Source organism: Urocitellus parryii, chromosome 6 (assembly GCF_045843805.1).
Source record: "Urocitellus parryii isolate mUroPar1 chromosome 6, mUroPar1.hap1, whole genome shotgun sequence".
Lineage (NCBI taxonomy): Eukaryota > Metazoa > Chordata > Mammalia > Rodentia > Sciuridae > Urocitellus > Urocitellus parryii.
The window spans coordinates 73,185,465-73,208,151 of record NC_135536.1 but is presented as its reverse complement, the minus strand read 5'-3'; the positions used below and the strand labels follow the sequence as shown (position 1 = coordinate 73,208,151).

The window sequence follows — 22,687 nt, the reverse complement described above, 5'->3', positions numbered from 1 at the left end:
GAGAAATGATCAATGACATTCATTACATTTGCTTATTGTTAAAATACAGACTTACGCCTACTACTAAAATTCCTTAGAATACTGTAAAATGAGTCTTTGGAATAAGATGAATGCAGTCTGTTTGGTTCTTTTATACTGGTCATCAGCCAGTTTTGACTTTTAGGTGTAAGAAAGATGTTTTCAATTTTTTAGAAAGAGACTGAGAAGTCAAAAAAATATTTTTGCTTTTTTCCTTTTATTGTGGTAAGTTAAGGATTTCTGTTTTGTCACTTTCTGTCTTTACAAAAATCAGAACTGTGGCCTGAAAGAATTACAAATGTGCTCTGAACAGCACTACTAAGAGCAGGAACAATCTGAACTCAGGCCAAGTATACACACCCTAAATTGAGTTCATGCCAGCATCACTCCATTCAACTGTTATTGCTTTCCTAAGAAGGTAATCTAGTCACTGAGAGTTTAGCTGCAGGGTATTGCTGGGCTTTGAGCATCTTTGTAGTTTAAATAGCATATAATTATACCTGAATATTTAACAACTCAAAACCAGTATTTTGATACCATGAATTCCATAGTATGGATTCCTGGTATATTTTACAAATCATTCTTAGCAGAAAGTGATAAGTGTTGGCCTTGGACAAATGCCCAAATAATACTAAACTGGATCTATTTTCAGACAGAAATTGACTCTCCCTCAGTCAACTAGGGCCAGTCCTAAAACTTCACTTTCTATTCTGTGGGCTTAACTGTTCTTAAATTCCTATCAGTACAGCTAATAACCCTCTATAAGAGAAGACACTGGTACTAGAGAAATATAAATTTACTGTGATACTGGATTAATCTAAACTTAATTTGATATCTATTATGAAAGAAAAATGAGAGATTTTCATTATTAATGTAGGTTTAATGGTAGGGCCATTCTGTAATCATATCATTGAGAAATGGCAAGCCTCCAGGAAAAAAAGCTGATATGTTTTACTTTGACATGAATACAATGTTTAAGACTGAATACCTTATTGCTGTAAATCATCTTGATACTGGTACCTTAAAAAACAAAAACAAAACATAATTTTTAAAGAACAAAGTTCTGGTTTAGAGTTTCCAACATAATATATTTAGAATGTAAAATAACTTATCTGATGAGAATGATCCATCTGTTTTTATTTCTGTCACTCCTAAAGGGACCTAAAAAATGAAGTCATAGGTTATTAATATGATGGAAACATTGGAATAAATTTCACAAGGTAGGCAGCAAATTAAAATGATAGTGTTTCCATTTTATAAAAATATCAACATTTCAAAATACTAAGAAACCAGAAGAAATCCTTAAATGAAACAGTGTTTATGTATAATATTAACTCCTAATGTTTCTCTAATTTTTAAATTTCTTACCTTTGGAAATGCAATCCAGACTTGACCTAGATTTTACTTTCCTATATCCATACTATGTGCCTAGGCTATTTCTTGACAGGTCTTTCCTAATGGCTCCCACCAAACTGCCACAAAAAGCCTTCAAAAATGATAATTAGAATTCCCCTTGCCAAAACCCCTCTTTACATGTTTCCTATTTAAATGTCAGGTTTTAAAAAACCCAAGAATACCAGTGCAGTTGCTCCTAACCCTAAGTAAAACTTTGGTTCTACCACTGAGACTATTTGTATAAATCTACAATGTCTTTAATGAAATAAGTGTATAGCCCCCCAGACTATAGGTACTTGACCTACATTTTACAAGAAGTTGTTTAAAACAACCAAAAAAAAAAAAAGAAAAAATCACACTTCCTACTTTTTATGTGGTGAACAAGGAGTCAGGCATCCAAATGCTCAAGGCACATGTCTTTTAAAAAATGTTTAGTTAGGTGTAATAGGGGGGTTCATTTAGACATAGTCATACATGCATGTAATAAAATTTGCTGCATTTCAACCCTGTATTTCCACTTTCCCTGCCCTCATCCCTCTCCCGGTACATATCTTACAGAAATAATTCCTAGTAGTAAAGTACAAAGTAAGGTATAATATTTTAAAGATACTGGCTCAAAAATGTCAGTGATTTATCTGAATTTCTCGAAAACTGAAGCTCAGAAACAGTTGTAGGATCAATTCTTATACTGAAGCACAGTAATGGGATTTTTCTTGACAAAAGAAGCTGGGGGCTTCTAGCCTACTTCAGTGTAAACAAATTAATTTAAGAAAGATAGCATTATAATTAAACCTAGGATATAGTTTATAAATTGATACAGGTTTCAATCTGGCTGGCTTTGTCATTTTAATAATTGTGATTTTGGAGAATTACTAAATTTCATCTATACAGTGAGGATTTATGTACCATTTAAAAAAGCAAAAAAAAAAGGTAGAAATTTAAACTTAAAAAGAATTAGAAGTGATCAGAAGACCAAGTATGGTTAAAACATCAATTTGCAAAGGGAATTATAAATTCAATGTAAACCCAATCTCAAGAGGCACAGAGAGCAGGAAGGGTAAAATTAATAAGCTGTTTCTAAAATTTTTATAAGAAAAGCAATTTGAAAAGTCAAAATAGTATAGAAAAAGAACACGGAGAGAAACTACCTGGCTTCAAGACTTACTATTAGGGGATGCAGCTAAGTGGTAAGTGTTTGCCTAGTATGTGTGAGATTCTGGTTTGATCTTTTAATACACCAAAGAAACAAAAATCCAGACTTAACTCTAATGCTCCAGACACAATGTTAATGGGACACAATGGAGTTCAAAATCAGATTTCAAAACTGAGTGAAAAGGCAAATCAGTGGAGAAAGGAATGATTTTTCAACAAATGATGCTAGAATACTGGGACACCTATCCACAGGATAATTCCAAAAAAATATACAAAGATCACTTATTGGTTTTAAGAAAGAATCATCCATTAAAGTTACACAATAAAAAGTTTCAAGAATGACAAAATAGGAAAAACTGAGGAAAAATACTTGCAAATCATCTAACAAAGGACTTGTGCACAGGAGATACACAGAACTTTCAAAATGACGCAACATGAAATACCCTAATTGTAAAAAAAATGGACAAGAGTCAGGCAATTCACTAAACAAGAAACATTGATGGCAAATACCTATGTGAAAAGATGCTTTTCACTATTAAGAGAAATACATATTAATTACAATGTGTTATCACTGAGCTTTAGATAGTGTACAATTAAAGACAAATCACCAAGTACTGGTGAGGATGTGAATTAACAGGAATGGTCATTGCTGCTGTAAAGTAAAATGGTATGGCTGCATTTGAAAACAGTTTGCCAATTTCTTATGAAGTTTAACACGTAACACATAACTCACTGTTCCTACTGACAGGTGTATACGTGAAATGGAAACTAAGGCTGTATGACTCATACATACTGCTTAATTACAATTGTGATATTTTGGAAAAGGCAAAACTTGCAAGGATCAGAAAAACATCAGTTTTTCATGGGGCAAGAAAAGAAACAGAAAAGATACTTCAAAGTATTTATGAGATTATACTTCTAGGCTTAGACTGTGGCTCAGTGGTGGAGTGCTCACCTAGCACATGGGAGGCACTGGGTTTAATCCTCAGCACGATGTAAAAATAAATAAAATAAAGGTATTGTGGCTATCTACAACTTGAAAAAATTCAAAAAAGATTTTACTTCTGTCATAAGGCTAAACAGCAGAATGAAGCAATAGGGGCAAGAGAAATGTTATAAAAATATACAACTTGCTGGGTGTGGTGGCCCACACCTGTAATCCCATCGGCTCAGGAGGCTGACACAGGAGGATCTCGTTCAAAGCCAGCCCCAGCAAAAGGGAAGCACTAAGTAGTGAGACCCTGTCTCTAGATAAAATACAGAATGGTGTTGGAGATGTGGCTCAGTGGCCGAGTGCCCCTAAGTTCAATCACCTGTACCCAAGAACAGTATATAACTAGGTGAAAAAGGGGAAATTAACAGCAGATGGTTTCACGTATTTTACAACTCAACATCAACTTTCAAAAAGGGCAACACAAAGGTGTTAGGAGAATTATTTCCAACATAGGTGGATGAAGAGTTCAGGAACTGTATAATTGTTTATTTAATGGTCAGAGATTAAAAACCATCTCTTATTTTTATTTTTTGTTAACTTTACAGTTTTAAGCTTTTACTCAAAGCAGTAGCAATCTTTATTTAGAATACAACCTTTGAGAAGAATTAGTTTTACTAACATTTGAATTTAATTCTTTACTTTTTTTCAAAAGAAGGAAGTGGCTTAATTTTTCATGAAACCAGAAGGTGGAGGGAAGCATTATCTTGGTGAATATTAGTTTTCTTTCCTCTGTGAGATGCATGTCCAGTAGAAAATGCTCTGTGCATTTGTCTGTGAATGTAAAAAGCATCTCACTTTACTGATAGGTCAAGGAAGAGAAAAGTATCAATTTGGTAAAATAACAGCTTGGTTCCACCACAGTATAGCAACATTCCCTTACCTGCAACGTATAGGTTTATAGTGAAAGCATGCTCTGACATATTTTATTAACTATTAGTTCACTTCACAGGACTGAAAAAGCAACACTAATTCATTATTTCTAACTCATGTTTTATTTATTCATTACTTCAGTTACAAAAGATTCCCTGTACCAACCCCTCTTCAGTACTAGGGACTGAACCCAGGGCCTCACACAAGCTAGGCAAGCACTCTACCATTAAACTATCCTCAGCTCTTTTAAATTTCAAGACAGGGTCTCACTAAGGTGCCCAAGACTGACTTCTAAATTTTGATCCTCTTGCTTCAGCCTCCCAAGAAGTTGCAATTATAGTATGTGCCACTGTGCAAGATTCTTAAAATGGTATTACTGCAACTTTTGTACAATATATTCCACACACTCAGTGTAGTGATACATTTCTATTCTAACATTTGAATTTTAACTGTTCCCACTGTTATTTGGAATAAACTGAATGCAATTCTTCTATATTTCTAGAATAAAGTCTATTAGAGGGGCTGAGGCTGTGGCTTAGTGGTAGAGTGCTCGCCTAGCTTGTTCGAGGTGCTGGGTTCGATCCTTAGCACCACATAAAAATAAAATAAAGGTATAAAAAAATCACATCAATCTTAAAAAAAAAAGGTCTATTAGAAATGAACACAGACCTGTTCCTTCAGAGGTGACATAATTCATTCACAAATACAAACATGTTTGACACAGAAAGCAGAAAGGCAAGCCATAATACTGGCAAGTCATACACTAAAAATTTCTGACAGCAAGCAGTTTCTCTTCCTTCCTGGCAATCCTCTCTCTCATGATACAAAGCCAAATGCAGCTTTCTGACAAATGACTTTATGTGGAGACATGACGTGCCATTTTCCTCCCCCTCTTGATATTTGGATGGCTTCCAAAGAGAATTTCAGGAGACGCTTTAAACATGAAACTCAAACTAGCCTACTTTAAAATCTATTCTTTTCCCTAAATGGAAATCTGACAAAACAGGAAGTACCCAGCAGCAGAGAAGCAAGTTCTGCAGCTTTAATATTTACTGGGAACAGCCTAGTTCTTCATGACTATGTAATAAAAATGCAGAAGTTCAAAACTGGGTGGAAAACAGCAAAGTTTGTGGTAGCATACGTAATTTTAAGGCCTTACAAGCAGTATCACATGATAAATAGAGAAATAAGAAACCGCAAAAGGGCCTTTTGTTTGGCTATATTTCCTTGTATGAAAATCCCTTTCCCGGTTCCTTCTGACTAAGATATAAGCCACCAAAACTATACAAACACTGCAAACAGCGATATGGTGGCATATAAAAATTTAGAAACAGATTTTTTTGAGAATCAGTAAGAATTTTAGTTTGGTTTGAGGGAACCAATGGGGCAAAGTGAGATTTTTTTTTCTTGCTTGCTGTAGCATTTGAGGTAACCCTGCATGTGAATAAATATAAACCCCTAAGTGGTCTGTTAGGATCAGCAGAGTCAATAACATATTATCAAACATACCACCAGCCAAAAAAACAAAAACAAAAACCCCTTCCTCCATGACTTATTCATGCCCTACTTTAAAGCTGTGGAAATAACTAAAGAGCAGTACAGTATACTAAAAGGCCTAAAGTACTAAACAAATATCATCATCATCTATCCTTTCCTTCTTCCCTGGCAAAAGCAAGATGAGATCCACAGGCAGTCAGGAAATGTGTGATTATCTATTAATAAGTCATGTATTAATATAATAGATCACATATTAATAAATCAGAGGAACTGGGAATAGTGACACAGGCCTATAATTCCAGCTACTTAGGAAGCCGAGGCAGGACAACCTCAAGTTTTGAGACCAACTTTTTGAAATCCTAACTCAAAATTTTTAAAAAAGGGAGTGGAACGAGGATGTACTTTAGCAGTAGAGTACTTGCTTAGCATGCTTGGGGTCCTGGATTCAATCACTACCAAATAAATAAATATTTTCTCCTGTAACTGATTTAAGTACACTGAACAGTATAGAAAACAGAAGCGTCACTGTAATGAAATTAGTTGGTAATCATGCTTAGCTATTATTTGAAATTTACTTTAATGTCCAATGAAAACAAAACTCTCAATAAATGGGTCAGAGACAGAACTCAGTGTAAAGTGCTTGTTTGGCATGTTCATGGCCTTGGGTTTGACTCCCAGTGAGGGGAAAAAAAAAAAAGGAAAACAAAAAATCCTTGAAAATAAGGAGGGACATTAAAACTTGTCAGAATATGATCCTATGTAATATGAACATCAACTACTTCCTTAAGTGCTAAAATTATCAAGTCAGTGCCTGATACTTCTGATTTGGGTATGAGAAGTACACAATGTAATTCCTATTTGAAAAATGTGGTGCTGGATTAGAAATTTCAAACATTAAGAGTTATAAATACCTAGCCCACGAAGTTTATTCTCGAAAAGCAAAAATTCATGCAGTGACTATCTCAGAGGTCACAGTAACGAGTAAAACCAACAGGCTTATAATTACAACATAACATCTGTTTTTTAAAGCCAGTGTTACTATATTATGATGCTCCTTTAATTCAATGTCCTACTAAGTTATTATAAAAATTCTAAGAACTGCTTCTTTAGATGTATGATATGGCTCTGATATTTCAATTTATCTCCCTAATTTCCATAATTCTCATTTCTTCTAAATCTTAAAGGCCCAAACCCTTATCAGTATCACAGCAACTAAGGATAAAATAAACATACTCAAGAATATCTCATCCAATTCCTATTCTCATTTCTAGTGTCATGGATTATGGTATTGTGGTTTTTAAAAAGTACTTACATGGTAAAATTATGAGTTCAAAAACTTATTGATCCAGGTAGCCTAGTTACTGGCAAGTTAGTCCTTGCCAAACTTTTCTGAAAGAAAATATTCTAATGAAAATTCCTAATTTGTGCATAGTACCCATAGTGCTATATTACTCCTCCATAGGCTCTTGAGCCCAATTCAATTCCCAAAACTTTTAAGTGCTCTAATTTTAAGGCACTGATTAAGGGGTTCTTAGATGTACAAATACTGAAAAAGCACATCTTTAATGACATACATTTGTCTATTAAATGCCATCTTTTGCTTGCTATACATTTTATAACATTTCATTCTACAAATAAGTACCCACAAATGCCAAGGCCTATGAGGCTCCTAAACTTACAAAGGTGAACAAGGTATAAGCTCTCTATAAAGATTTCATGACAAAGTGAAGGACATATAAATAAATGAAAAGGCTAAAATGCAATATAGAAAGTGGCAGGAATTATGTAGGAGAAAACATGGAGATATTACTTGTAACTACACCTATAGTGCTATCAAGGAAGCTTTACTTAAAATGTATTTGAACATGCAGAGATAAGGCAACATTCTAGGAGGCTGGACTATTACCGAAAACAGAAAAAGGAACAGGAAAAGCATGAGGCTTGTAGAGGGGAAAATGACAGTGGAGAGTGACTGTTGCATATGATTTTTTTTTTTTTTTGAGAGAGAAAATTTTTTAATATTTTTTAGTTTTTGGCAGACACATCTTTATTTTTATATGGTGCTGAAGATTGAATCCAGCGCAGCGTGCATGCCAGGCAAGCACACTACCGCTTGAGCCACATCCCCAGCCCTGCATATGATTTTTGAAGGGAAGAAATAGGAAATAACACTAAAGAAAGGTTGTTATGACCTTGAAGAGGGTCTATAACATAAGAGAGTCGTCTAGCTGCTTTATCTCTGTAATAAATATGACAACATAATAATTTAAACTCTCCTGGGATAACACTCATGTAATAATATTCACATTAAGACCACCTGATTCATAAGTACTTCCTAAATACTTGATATCATTCTAATAGCACTTCACATGTATTAATGTAATTCTAATCCCAACCTTGTCAGATGAATTCTCTTATTGATGGGTTCTAAGAGAAATATATCCTAAACCACTAAATTCCCTGGCTACATATTCACATACTAAACCTAGAAGTATTTCTTTGCTATTCCAGAAATATTTTAAAATATGTTTTTAGTTGTAAAGGGGACATAGACTCTTTTTGTTTATTAATTTACTTTTTATGTGGTGCTGAGGCTTAAACCAGTGCCTCACACATGCTAGGCAAGCACTCTGCCACTGATCTATAGCCCCAGCTCCCTGAATGTTTTTTTGTATTTTTGTTGTTGTTGTTGTTGTTTTGTATTGGGGATTGAACTCAGGAGTGCTTTATCACTGAGATACATCCCCAGTCCTATTTTTTTTTAATTTGAAATTTTGAGATAGGGTCTTGCTAAATTGCCCAGGCTGGTCTGGAAATTATTATCATCCTGCTTTAGTCTTCCAAGTTGCTGAGATTACAGGAATGTGCCACAGAATTTTTTTTTTTTTTTTTTTTTTTTTTTTTTTTTGGTGCTGGAGATCAAAACCAGGGCCTCACACATGCCAGGCAAATGCTCTTCCACTGAGGCACATCTGTAGCCCACCCCGAAGGATTTTTTTTAATATATTATTTTTTAGTTGTAGTGGAACACAATATCTTTTATTTATGTGGTAGTAGCGAGCCAGTACACCTGAGCCACAATCCCAGCCCTTCCTGAAATATTTTTACAGCTATTATTCTTACAGGGATAGGAAAAACCTAAATCCTGTCAGGTAACTATAAAGTGGAATCAAAAAGGAAAAAAATAATTTAACATTGTGATTTACCTATACCTAACTAATCATTTAGAAGACTTGCTTTTTCCCTGACATAAAATCAGAACTTTTCTCTTGATAAATTACAGGGGGAAAAAAAAGAAACAAAACACAAAACACACACATTTGTTTTTTAAGGCCTCACAATAACAGGCAAAGGAAGGGTTTGCATGTGATTGTGCAAGTGTGTGTGTATGCGTGTGTGTTGGGAACAGAAGGGGAATAGGTGGTAGAAGAATAAAAAGAGGTTAACTGGTGAAACTAAGCTCTTTCTTGAGGAATACTTAAAAGTTAACTCTGTAAAATTTTTGGTACAAGGGACTGAAACCAGGGGTGATCAAACCAGACCAAATCCCCAGTCCTTTTTATTTTTTATTTTGAGACAAGGTCTCACTAAGTTGCTGAAGCTGGCTTTGAATTTGTGATCCTCTTGCTTCAGCTTTCCAAGCCACTAGGATTATAGGTGTGCACAAAAGTTAACTCTTCACTTGTTCTGACATTTTTTTTTTTTTTGGTACTGGGGATTGAACCCAAGGTCACTTAACCACTGAGCCATGACCCCAGCCCCTTTTTATATTTAGAGACAGGGTCTCAGGGAGTTGCTGAGGCACTTGCTAAATTGCTGAAGCTGGCTTTGAACTCCTGATCCTCCTGCCTTAGCAGTCAAAGCCACTGGGATTACAGGCATGTGCCATTTCATGTGGCCTGTTCTGACATTTCTTTTTTTTTTTTTAATATTTATTTTTCAGTTTTCTGCGGACACAACATCTTTGTTGGTATGTGGTGCTAAGGATCGAACCCAGGCCGCACGCATGCCAGGCGAGCGCGCTACTGCTTGAGCCACATCCCCAGCCCCTCTGACATTTCTAACTATTAAAATATTTTCTTACATTTAACATTAAAATTTTATGTTAAAATAAAAGTGATTTATTTTTAAAAAAAATTTTTTAGTTGTCACTGGACCTTTTATTTATTTATATGAGGTGCTGAGGACTGACCTAGGGCCTCACTTATGCCAGGCAAGTGATCTACCATTAAGCCAAAACTCCAGCCCTAAAAGTGATTTCTAAAAACACAACAATGTAAAAAAAATTTTTTCTTAGTTATAGACAGACACAATACCTTTGTTTTATTCTTATTTATATTTCTGTGGTGCTAAAGATTGAACCCAGCACCTCACACATGCTAGGTAAGTGCTCTACTACTGAGCCACAACAAAGCCCTAGGACAATGTTAATTTAATTACTTGGATTTCAGCTATTTAAAGATCTTGGTGTATATTCATATTTTGTGTATTTTTTACCTCTCTATATTCTACTGAAATCAAACTATATCAAAACATGCAAAAATTAGTCCACTGAAGAAAAAGCAAAGAGATTTTACCCCATGTGTCTACTTTAAAAATACATACTTTATAAGATGCCTTCATAAAACTACTTTGTTTCAATAATGAAAAACTAATTTCTCCTTAAGTTAGAGAATCATCTCATTTTCCTGAACTTATTTAAAACATTTAACTTTTCAATAAAAAAGACTTTAAAAACAAATTGCATCATTTTTACCTACAAGTGGTCTTTCTGGTCTTCCTAAATCAATTAATGTAACTATTCCCTCTCCTTAAATCTTGGAAGTGTGACTTTTTTTTTCCTTATACCTCTATAATTAGAGGCTAAGTGCTGTCCACTCTTTCTTCCCCTCCCAAACCTAATAAGCTCTTGCCCACTTATTACCTTTGCTCTCCAGGTTCCACTCTAGATTTACTTCTTGCTAACACTACCTCAACAGTATCTTGTCTTGGTCTTTCCAATTCCTATTCAATATCTTCAATTTTTCAATCATTCTGGACATTATTTTGGAGTAATTTTCCAAGAATATATTTTACGTACATTTTAACCTGTGTCTATTTAAAAACCTTCAGGAAAACTAAAAATATAAGAGAAATCTATATGCAAAAATACGTGCAGCAAATTACTACTAAGTGTTATATAACAATGCAAACAGAAATAAAATATCAAAAGAGTCCATCTATAATTAGAAGGCTCATCTTGTGTAAGAATCAATTAAGTGGGGCTGGGCTTGTGGCTCAGTGATAGAGTGGTCGCCTAGCACTTGTGAGGCACCGGGTTCAATCCTCAGCACCACATAAAAATGAAATGAAGCTATTGTGTCCACCACCTACAATTAAAAAATATATATTAAAAAAATACTGGAAGAATGATTAAAAAAAAAAAAAAAGAATTAAGTGAAATCATGGAAAAAGGTCCCACCTCACTAACAACAAAAGTCTTACAAAGAAGGAAAAAAGGCAACATGTTTTTCACATATTAATAAAAATGCTAATTATCTGTGTTTTGGTCTGTTCTCTTAGGATTAATTTAAAGGGTCATTCGTTATTCAGTCATTTTTATGACTTCTGAATCGACGTTTTGAAAAGGTCTATACTAATTTACACTATCACCCTCCATGTGAGTTTAGTTACTGGTATTGAGTAGTCTGTAATAAGTATTTTTCTTAATAGGTGAAAAACATGTTGCATTCCCCCCCCCTTCTTTTTAAGATAATTTCCCTTTTCTTTCTCTCTCTCTTTTTCTTTTTTTTGGATAATATTCCAACCACAAGGATCTTTACATGTTCAAATTCTTTTTAAGTAAAGCTTTTTTGGGGGGTGGGGAGTGTTACCAGGTATTGAACACTACCATTCTACCACTGAGCTACATCCCCAGCCCTATTTTTTATTTTATTTATTAGAGACAGGATCTCACTTGAGTTGCTTAGTATCTTGATTTTGCTGAGGCTGGCTTTGAACTTGTGATCTTCCTGCCTCAGCCTCCAGAGGCACATGCCACTGTGCCCAGCTAGTAAATCTTTCTTTTCTTGGGGGGGAGGGGGTGTACCAGAGATTGAACTCAAGGGCACTCAACCACTGAGCCACATCCTGAGCCCTATTTTGTATTTTATTTAGAGAGGGTCTCACTGAGCTGCTTAGTGCTTTGTGGTTACTGAGGCTGGCTTTGAACATGTGATCCTCCTGTTTAAGCCTCCCGAGGCAGTGGGATTACAGGTGTGAGATACTGCGCCCAGCTAGTAAATCTTTCTTGATACCTCTATATGTATTGCTACAAGATCTTTACCTAACTGGTTTACCAACTGCCCAAAATACATCTTTTCTTATATAATCACATTCTTGCTCACAATCTTCCATCCAATTATAAAGTCTTCTTTCTTTCTAATTTTACAGGTTATATATCATTACCCTTAAAAAGTCTTCAAACACCAATAAATTTCCTTCTACTGTTGTGTTTTAATGGTGCTGGGGATCTAACCCGAGACCCTATACATGCTAACTATGTTCTTTACCACAGATGGACATGTATACACCTACACACACACACACACACACACACACACACACACACACACACTCTTACATACACATGTATATATATGTATATCCCCAGCTCCTCTGCTCTTTCTTAAAGCAATGTTTCTTAAAAATTTTTAGATCTCCTTGACTGTATAGAGAACTTTATTATTATTTAAATCTTTAAATAAAGATCTAATTTTCTTAAATCTTTTGAAGCATGTATTTAGACTAACTTTTCATGTTTAATTATGTTCTCTTTTATTGACAGTAAGTTTCTCAAGCACAGATCCTTGTAGAAAAGCCATTTAGTAACCAGATCTGCATAAATCCAAATCCTAAGTATGCTGTTATTCTATTTTTAATTATATGTAGAAAAACATCATTATCTATGACTCCATGTGGCCATAAAATCATCAGTGAGCTGATTTTAGAGCTGATTAGATAGAGCAAAAGACAATATAGATTAAAATGTATGCTTTGATAATAAGCAAATTATGTAATTTCTCAAAAATAAGTCTAGGAATCAGTTCTACTCAACAATCAGTTCTATTCTGAACATATACTGATATTTCCAGAAATAACTGCACAATGGAATAAATTCTATTATTTTTTACACACACACAGGACCAACCTTGATTATTTAAGGATAAACTAAAATTACACACCAGAAATGGGATTTTTCAAGACCCAGCAGATTCAAGCCTTTCAAAACTGGGATACATAGCTTCATTTCCCCAGAAAATCAGTCTTATTCTGAAAGACAAAGACTTCTTTTAATCTTGAGTTATGTTATAGCTTAGATATTTAGAATACACACGATTATAAAAAAAATTATCTTACTGCTGAACTCTCACTGGTCAAATTTTCTTTTCAAGTTTTTAGAAAGAAAGAGGGACCCCATAGATATGCTCACGGTGTTCTTTGATAAAAATATTAAGTATTACTTAAAAATTCAAAAATGGAAGCCAGTCCTGGTGGTGCATGCCTGTAGTCCCAGCTACCCAACAGTCTGAGGCAAGAGGAAAATCTGAACTCAGGAGTTTGAAGCCAGTCTAGGAAGCATGGCAAGTCCCTGCCTCAAAAAAAAAAAAAAAAAAAAAACAGAATCAGGAATGACATGAATGGTTAAACAAATATAAGGATGTCCTTAGATTTTAGTAAAAAATACCTCATAGGGCACTAATCCATAAATAAAACATTCTTTCAAAAATAGTTTTATATCACTGAAACATCACTAATAATTTGACATTTTGATTCTGTATGAAGTATTACTCTCATTAGTCAAGTTCACTAAGTTATAAAGATGTGCAATTTAGGCTGGGGTTGTGGCTCAGCACTAGAGCACCGACCTAAAATGTACGAGGCCCTGGGTTCGATCCTAAGCACCACATAAAAATAAATTAATAAAATAAAGGTATTGTGTCCAACTATAATTTAAAAATAAATATTTAAAAAGATGTGCAATTTTATAATTTCCTTCATTTATGTCTATGAAAAATATTGTCTAGTAACTCTTCAGTTAATATTTATCTGCAGTTGCCTTCTATTAAGATTTAAAATCCTTAAAGGATTGATGAATAAAGTCTTAAGAAAATTATATTGATACATTATTAATGGGTTCTATAAATATGTATTTTATTAATAACTACAAATCAATTGAATAATAAGTATTTGGAACATTTAAAAATCTGAAGGTTACCTTGGCATCTGTAGAACATCATTAATTTTCAAAAGTACTATTAAAATGTTATGTTAGCTTATTATTTCTCACATTTTGTATACAACTGTGCATACAGACTCAATATCTTACAATGTACCAGGAGGAACATATTGGTAATTAAAAACAGTTGCTGCCTTTTGGGAACATTCTTAAACCGGAGAAGAGGCAAATAATTGCAAAGAAAGTGAGGTGAAAGGTATGTAAAGGGCGCTATGAGGCTACAATAGCACTAAGGGAATGTATATGTAAATATGAGAAACTTTAGGGAAGGCTGCATGGAAACACAAAGTAGTAATACTCAATTGACTTGAGTATTAACTCCTTGAGGGGAAAAAAAAAAGAAAACTGTAATAATTCTATTTGAATAACAGATGTCAGAAATAAAGAATAAACAGAAAACTGGGTGGAAGGTTTTAATTAAAAAAAAGGACAACAAATAAAATCATAAGGCAAGAGAGCTTTCTGATGTACAATTGTACATGTATCCAAACCCTCAAATGTACAATTCTTTTGGCCTTATATTTTCACTTCTGGGAATTTATTACAAAAAATTAATTAGGGGCATGCTAGAAGATCTACATGCCTAGAAATTTTATCACTGATATGTACAAGGATATTCACTGACATATTAGTGCTATTATAGAAAAGTAAACAAAACAGGTCATATAAATTATGGTACATCTGTCCTATCTAACACTATGAGGCCATGAAAGATGCTTTATGGATAAATTATTTCTGATGTTCCCAGTGGGTAAAAAATAAGTACAATTAAAATTATATATATATATATATATATATATATATATGTTTTATTTGTAATTGGACACAATACCTTTATTTTATTTATTTACTTTTATGTGGTGCTGAGGATCAAACCCAGGGCCTTGCACATGTTAGACAAGCTCTGAGCCACAACCCCAGCCCTAGAATGATATTTTAAACCATCAAAATAACCCTCTGCACAGTATGAACTGTAATTACTATCATTCGGTAGAATAGAAGAAATTTGGGGGGTTGGGGTTGGGGTTGTGGCTCAGCGGTAGAGCGCTCATCTAGCACATTGGAGGCCCTGGGTTCTATCCTCAGCACCACATATAAATGAATAAATAAAAGATATTGTGTTCAACTACTTCTAAAAAATAAATGTTAAAAAAAAGAAATACAAGAAATTTTTATCTTCTTTGGGTTTTTCAGTAATTTCCAAAAGATCACTGACACGCAGTGCATATTTATATCAAATAATAACTCTATAAAAGTTGGTAATATAAACTATGTGTGAATGCCCCCTGGGAAATTTGATATTATTCTACTGTTTTATAATTACCTTTTAAACAAAATCACCTCACTCTTAAACTTGCTTATTGCTCTCTGTATAAGAAATTTTTAAATGGGGGGGAGGGGTTATAAAAATATACAGTGTTCCTTCATAAAAACATGAAGCGCTCTGAAGTCCAGAAATAAGAACTACATGAATAGGTAAACAATTCTGAGGATGTCCTAATTTGGGGATTTCAAACATCACATCTGAAGCTAATTAAGCAGACTTATTTGAACCCTTGACCAAATAAAACCTCTTTCAACTACCATTCTTGCTTTCTAGTATTTATTTACTAGTCCACAGAAAACTTTTCCTGGTGGTCCACTCAATTGTAGAGTCTTACTGATATTAGAACTCACCTCTATCATACTTGAGCTGTTTGCCACTGATATGTTGTCTTCAACCAACTGCCAAAAACAAAAAGTAAACAAAAAACCCCAAAGAGTTGTTAAATCACTCAACTGTTCTCTAGTCTTGAGGCCCACGCATCTATTCAGTTAAGTATGACTAGGTCACTCACTGGAAATACATATGTTTCACATTTTTAATGAACAATTTTGAGAAAAATCAACTTGGCAAAAAATCAATTCTACGTTAAAGTGTCCTCTTGTGCAAATTTAGTCGGTGTTGACTGTCAAAAGATATTACATTCTTTATAAGTGTCAATAACCCAGATGCACTATTTAGAATATGTCAGTTCTTGACTGCTTTAACAAAGTGTTGCCAACAGCTCCATGCAGGTACCATAGGGGAAGTCCTTTCAACAGAGGTATTTTCAGTTGCAGAGGTATTGCTAGTCTCTTTCACAAAGCAGCCTCGACGAGCACAGTGACACTCATCTTGACTAAGGTCACAGTAGCAGCCTCTGAACCAGCAAGTAAATTCCTTGGCATTCTAAATGCCAGAGCCTGCTAGCTTCCTCCAAGCTTCATATGGGAGGGGTAGGAGGAAAACACCTCCCCCAACGCAAGAGGTTTCAAAGAACCATATCCTCCCTGTGTTAACAAGGACACCCCTACGGCGGTAAAGTCTCTGGTGGAAAATATGACAAGTCCCTGAAACGCACTTCCAAAGGGAGGAAAGACTGCTCGGAGAAAAATCCAGAACACCGCTCATTCTCTTGAGTAGGGACCACAGGATTACCTCCCAGGACCACGAGTCAGCCTCCTCAGCCTTTCTCTTTGCTCGGCGGGAGAGGAAGCCTCGCCCCCTTACACCCCGCCCCCACACTCCACCCCACGGCGGGGAAACTTACTTTAACCATGGCCGCCTGCGGCCCCTTCACTTCCGGTGCCGGTGCCGCTAAAGCTGCGCCATCCCCTAGTCAGTCGGACAACCATAGCCTCCAACTCACCTTTTCAAAAGCTCTGAGACTCCACCGGTCTTCATTGAGTGCTGACCCGGAGCGAACGTTGAATGGGCGCCACATTAAAATAAATCTACCGGCTGAAAACTCCGCTTCCTCCAGCCAGGAACATAAAATGCGATAGAGCTGCGACCACTGCTGCCGGGACAAAATGGCGCCGAGAAGCTGGTTTAGCGCAGGCGCCTTGGAAACACCCTGCCCCGCCCCCGTGCAAGCTCCTGGCTGCAGTTCTGGGTTCCGTTTCCATGGGACACTTCACCGCCAATCCTCTTGTGGAACTGCTCTTCCTGACCCTTCAATGCACCAATCAGTGCTCAGTCAAGCACATCCGGAGTCGTCTCTCCCAATCATTTCTCAGGACTTGCTTACTCAATCTCTGATTCTCCAATAAGGTTGGGCTTCGAAGACAGCCAATCATAAGTGGAAGATATCCTACCTGCTGTTTTCCCCACCAATCCATGAAGTTTCACATCTACATCCAATGAGAACGGCAGGTAACGAGCTCCAATCCAAAGCTCTTCGGCGTCATGGGCAGCCAATAGGAGTTCGTGTAGAAGAGAGTCTGCTCAACAGCTTGTTATTTGGTGGATTGTGGCAGTAAATCGGGGCGAGTGGGGAATCCGGCGCAGGAACTGCCGCCGCGGCCCGGAGTGGTGTTTCCCGGACGGGGGCCCACGGCGATCAGTGGGGTGGAGGACTCGAGAGCTGACAGCTCGCACTTCACCCTCAGTAGGTAAGGTGGGGAGAAGGGAAGCGGGTATACTGAATGGTCTAAGCGGCAGTAGCAGCTGGTGCTGCTGCCCGGGGTCCCGGTGCAGTTGGAAGCTTTGGAGGAAGGGAGGAAGATGCTAGGCAAGCGGTGCAGCGAGCGCAGGAGAAGTGGCAAGTCAGGGAATAGCGGCAGCAACTGCAGGAACCGCCGCGGCAGCCCCCTCCTCGGCCGCTTCCCCCGGTTACCCGGGAAAATGGCTGTGGGGCTGGCCGCGCCGCTAAGTTTGCTTCCTCGCGGTGAGAAGCCGGCTGCTTGGGGGAGTCGGCCCCCAACTCCGTGGTGCGTCCTTCTCTATGAAGTCCATGGCAGGACCCGGGGGGCTAGGGGCTGGGGGGCTGGTATCTCTCCGGGCTGTACAAAAAGTTGAGGCGGGCGCGGGAGGAGGCGGCGGCTGCCGCTGTGCGGCTCCCCTCCCCTCCCACACCCTACCCTGTCCGGGCCACCTCCCCTCCTCCTCCCCGCCCCCCAGCCCCCTCCTCTGCGCTGGGCTCCCCTTGAGCTCGCGGCTCCGGGCAGCAGGCCGCCGCCCCTGCCCCTTCGGGTGAAGGAGCGCTTCTCCTTCTGACATGGTGCAGAGCGAAGGAAGGAGAGCAATGGCGCCGTGACACTCCGCTGCCGCCACCGCGGGCCCGGGGCGGGCCGAGGGGGCCGAGCGGCGGAGGCGGGGCGCGGGACGAAGTCTGGGTATCCGGGGGGCGGCTGAGTGGAGGCTCGGCGGTCGCCCGTCTAGAAGACCCGGGGAAGCCCAGATCGTGCCCTGCCCTTTTCCAGGGCGATCAGTCCAGGGGCTCGGAGTTGAACATTCCAGATCAAAGTGACCAGCGAAGCGGGGGCGCGGTGGGCCGCTGCGGAGCTCTGGGGTGGACCAGGCTGCCCTTTGGCGCCGGTGGGATTCTCTTTGCCCTCTCGGCTCCTGCGTCCTGGCTGCCCTCCGAGGGGGTCTTATCCTTTGGCTGCTGAGGGTTCTGCCCCTCCCCGCTGGCGTTTGTTTACTTTCTTTTCCTGGGTCGCTCCCCGCTGTTGACTGATTCTGTGCCTGTCTCCCCTCTCCACGGTTCTAGCGACAGCGAAGATAACTCGTTGAGCTGGAACCCCACAGATCACCAGTAAAAATGAAGGTAAGTAGAATCAACTCGTCTGAACCTCGTGCCCTGGACACTGCCAGTGGTGAGGCTGGTGCCTTGGAATGTCATCTTTTTGTTACTTAAAATTGATTTCTCCACTAAGCAGCACTTTTGGAAATGGGAACATGTGAATGGTGAGAAATATTTGTAATGCAGTCAGTTCAGCTCTCCTGTAGCAGTTAGCACTTTGGAAAGGCTGGGCCAGCCTTTCAATTGTTGTCCATTCGGCTAGTATTTTTAAACACTTCCTGTGTTGGCAGTAACCTTTGCAGAAGTAGAGCTTTTGTCTTGCTTTGGTTCTTTGGGGAATTTTTTGAAAATATATTTTTTTTCTTGTGTGATTTTTCTCCCAATGTGATTTCTGAGAGAAAGAATATGTGAATTGAGTAAAAGAGATATCATTTTCTTCTTGGTAGACAAAGCAGATTTCTACAGTTACCATATTTGAGGTTGAACTCAAAACAATTAATACTTAGTTTTAGTTTAGTCTTTATAGTAAATATTTTAAAAATATATCCGTCCTTGAATACACACACACATGCACATTCTTCTGAAGACTCCTAATCTTGGAAACATAGATGTTTAAAAAGGAAAGGAAGATCTCATAGCAATTTCTGGAGATATTTGTATTTCTGGTTAGATTTTTATTTGTCACACATATTCTCCAGTTTGCATTCTTTGTAAATGCCCTTGACTTTATCTATGTCTATACCTGATCCATGTCTTATTCACAGTTTTAGCACCTTAAGCTCTAAAAGGTAACATTTTCCTGAACTCTCTCATCTTCCTGTTTTCTTGAAATAAGTGACACATCTCACCTTCTCTAATAATACTTGGGAAAACTTACTGGAAAATGAGCACAGTTGTTTTCTATTTAAAAATATATAAATAAAGTAAACATGGTTACCTTTGCACCTAGTGATGTTGAATTGAACTTATGAATATGCATAACTTTTGAAGAGATAGGTAAAATGACAGACTGAAATAGCATCATTCTGTAACTCTCGAAATTTCTCATCTTTTAAAGTATCATGGCCATTTGCTAAAATAGATATTTCTAGCTGATGGTGGTGGCACATGCGTGTGATCCCAGCAACTTGGGAAGCTGAGGCAGGAGGATCCTGAGTCCAAAGCCACTCTCAGCAGGTTAGCAAGTCCTTAGTGAGACCCTGTTTCAAAATAAAACATAAAAAGTGCTAGGGATGTGGCTCAGTAGTAAAGTGCTCCTGAGTTAAATCCCCAGGACCTAAAATAAAATGAAAGTAGATATTTCTTAGTAAAGCTTTTTTTTTTTTTTTTAAATACCAAGAAGACCAGTGTAGTAAACTAGTTATGGATGAAATCCTGAACCATCAGGTCATATATACATTCATCAGCTGAATTCAGACTTTACCTTTCCTTTACAGCTTTTAGCCAATGAATTTTCCAAAAGAGGTTGACTTCTTATCTGTGTAGGTATACTACATCTAAAACAATGTTGCCTTTTAACAGCTCTATCAACCAATTAATTATGTACTGTTAGTGTTAGATTCAGTAGAAATATTTCTTTTTAATTTGAAAACAATTATGGGAGGCCATACATGAATAAGTTTTATGAGACATTTAATAGATTTTTTTGTTTTCTCTTATTTTTATGTTTCTTATGCAAATATTAGCTTTTTTTTTACAAGACATTTGTATGTGGAGAATAAACGTTATTGAATTTCCTTTCTGATATTTTTTAATTACACTTTTAAACATTTTATGATATTAGGAAATTGGTATATAAAATGAAATGTTGTTAATAAAATGTTTGTTTTGGGGGTATTCAAATTATCAATGATATTAATAAGCAAATACTGTTTAATGTTCTCATTGCTTTAAACACAGAACTTTTTAATGCTGCCTTAGGCTGGGTTAGGGAAAATAGTACTGACATTCACAGTTTTATGTTCCTTTCATCAGGCGGCGGATGAGCCTGCCTACCTGACAGTGGGAACGGATGTCAGTGCCAAGTACCGAGGTGCCTTCTGTGAGGCAAAGATTAAAACGGTGAAAAGGCTGGTGAAAGTTAAGGTAATATATGTGTATGCATATATGTGTATGTTTTTTAATGTAACAGGTTCATTAACTAGATTAAAAGATTAGAGTTTTTTTATCTAGAGGGGAAGAATGAAAATATTTTGTTTATTGAACCTATAATATGTGAAAGCACTGTTATACACTAAGTTTATAGGAAAAGCACATGTTAAAAATTGAGAAATAACTTCAAATGAGAAATTATTCCAAGATGCTTCTATCAAAATACCACGCTCATGATACTCCTATTATTTGGATCTTTCCTGTTTATAGTAGCATACTTATTATAATCTGTTTTCTCCCCTTTCATAATGTTCGGGTAGACTGTTTCAGTAATTAGAACAGTACAGTAGGAATTGTGTTTTTAAGACAACATTAAAAATGAATCAAAAGTTGATTTTTAAGATGTTTTTATGACCAGAAAAAAATTAGATTAATATATTACTGTATAATATTTGGAGATACAGAAAATACAGGTGAATTATTACTTATAGCTTACTTTTCAGAAACACTGTTAACAATTTTTGTTTCCTTCTAGTAATTTTTCCTATATAAGTATAGTTTCTGTCAGTCTTTGTTATTTAAATGCAAAAGTTCCTGTTTATAAAAATATTTTTAACATTATACATGAGCCTCCGTGATAACATTCCAAAGAGATTCAATGTGATCTTCTAGGTTTTGTAATGTGCCTCTCATTATTGTTGTTATTCTTGGATCATGCTGTACCTGTAGTTTGCAATTTGCTTTTATTCATTTACATATCTAATGTTTTCCTACCAGAATTAAGCACCAAAAAGAGGAAACATCTGACTTGTTCTATCCCTGACACCTACAATAGGGCTTAATACATAACAGGTTCTTAAAATTTGTTGAATAAATGAATGAACTGGAGCAGTGACTCGAAAAGTGTAACTCCCAAACATTCAGCATCAGCCTCAACTGGGAACTTATTCACACTGAAAATTCTTGGGCCCTTTTCTGACTTGTTTGCAAATTAGAAACTCTGGGGGTAAAGTTCAGTAATTGTGTTTTAACAAGCACTCCAAATGTTTCTGGTGCATGTTAAATGTTGAGAATCATTGAACTAGAGAAATGTGATTTGTGTGGTAGAGTTTTTCATGATTCTTATAAGTTTTTTATTTAAATTTTGATCTGCCATTAAAATTTTTCTGTAAGTATGGTTAGGATATTGTTTGGTGTTCATTTCTTCTTTGTTTTAATAGTCTTTTAATCATAAGATTCGATTACTAAATATTTATGGTAGAGTTTGATTATTTTTACTTTTTTTTTCCCTGTGGCTCTCATTTACTGACAATCAGTACAGTGATAATTTTAGGATTGTTTTTATCATATCAACATTACCTAGAATTTGAATTTGCTCATTTGTGTGATTGCTTTATTTGGGATGGTTACCCTATATATTTGGGAGGAAAGGATTTTGGAGGAAGGGAGAAAGGAGAATTAGAAAGGAACTATTTTGTAACTGAATTTGCTCATGATTATTGTTCAGATTAAGGACCTCTGGATTTAAGTAGGCAGTAAAGTTTGATACCTTTTTAAAAAAAATTTAAATTTATTCTAATTTGATATACATGACAGCAGAATACATTTGAATTTATACTACACATATAAAACACAATTTTTCATGTCTCTGGTTGTACACAAAGTAGAGTTACACCATTTGTGTCTTCATACATGTACTTAGGGTAATGGTGTCCATCTACCATCTTTCCTACACTCATATCCCCTCCCTTCCTCTCTCTCCCCTTTGCCCTACCTAAAGTTCCTCCATTCCTCCCATGCTCCCCCCCCCAAAGTTTGATACCTTTTTAAGAAAATATTTGA

At 36.8% G+C, this 22,687-nt stretch overlaps 1 protein-coding gene and 1 long non-coding RNA gene across 3 annotated transcripts in view; one reads left to right on the top strand and one right to left on the bottom strand.

Annotated features, from left to right (window-relative positions):
• Nucleotides 1-59: 59 nt before the first annotated feature.
• LOC113179474 (uncharacterized) lies at nucleotides 60-17,041 on the bottom strand. 2 transcript variants are annotated; one of them, XR_003300353.2, is made up of 4 exons: nucleotides 16,877-17,041; nucleotides 15,882-15,929; nucleotides 13,150-13,237; nucleotides 60-1,179 (listed from the first exon to the last, which is right to left on the bottom strand). It is a non-coding gene; the product is annotated as an uncharacterized LOC113179474 (long non-coding RNA). The 2 variants fall into 2 exon arrangements; XR_003300352.2 differs by lacking the exon at nucleotides 60-1,179 and adding an exon at nucleotides 4,243-4,330.
• A 436-nt stretch (nucleotides 17,042-17,477) lies between these two features.
• Arid4a (AT-rich interaction domain 4A) overlaps nucleotides 17,478-22,687 on the top strand; it is a 71,942-nt gene continuing 66,732 nt past the window's right edge. Inside the window, exons 1-3 of the mRNA XM_077799531.1 lie at nucleotides 17,478-17,621; nucleotides 18,722-18,778; nucleotides 20,729-20,839. Of these exons, the coding sequence (XP_077655657.1) occupies nucleotides 18,773-18,778; nucleotides 20,729-20,839 (117 nt within the window). The 5' untranslated portion in view covers nucleotides 17,478-17,621; nucleotides 18,722-18,772. The remainder of the gene's footprint in view (nucleotides 17,622-18,721; nucleotides 18,779-20,728; nucleotides 20,840-22,687) is intronic.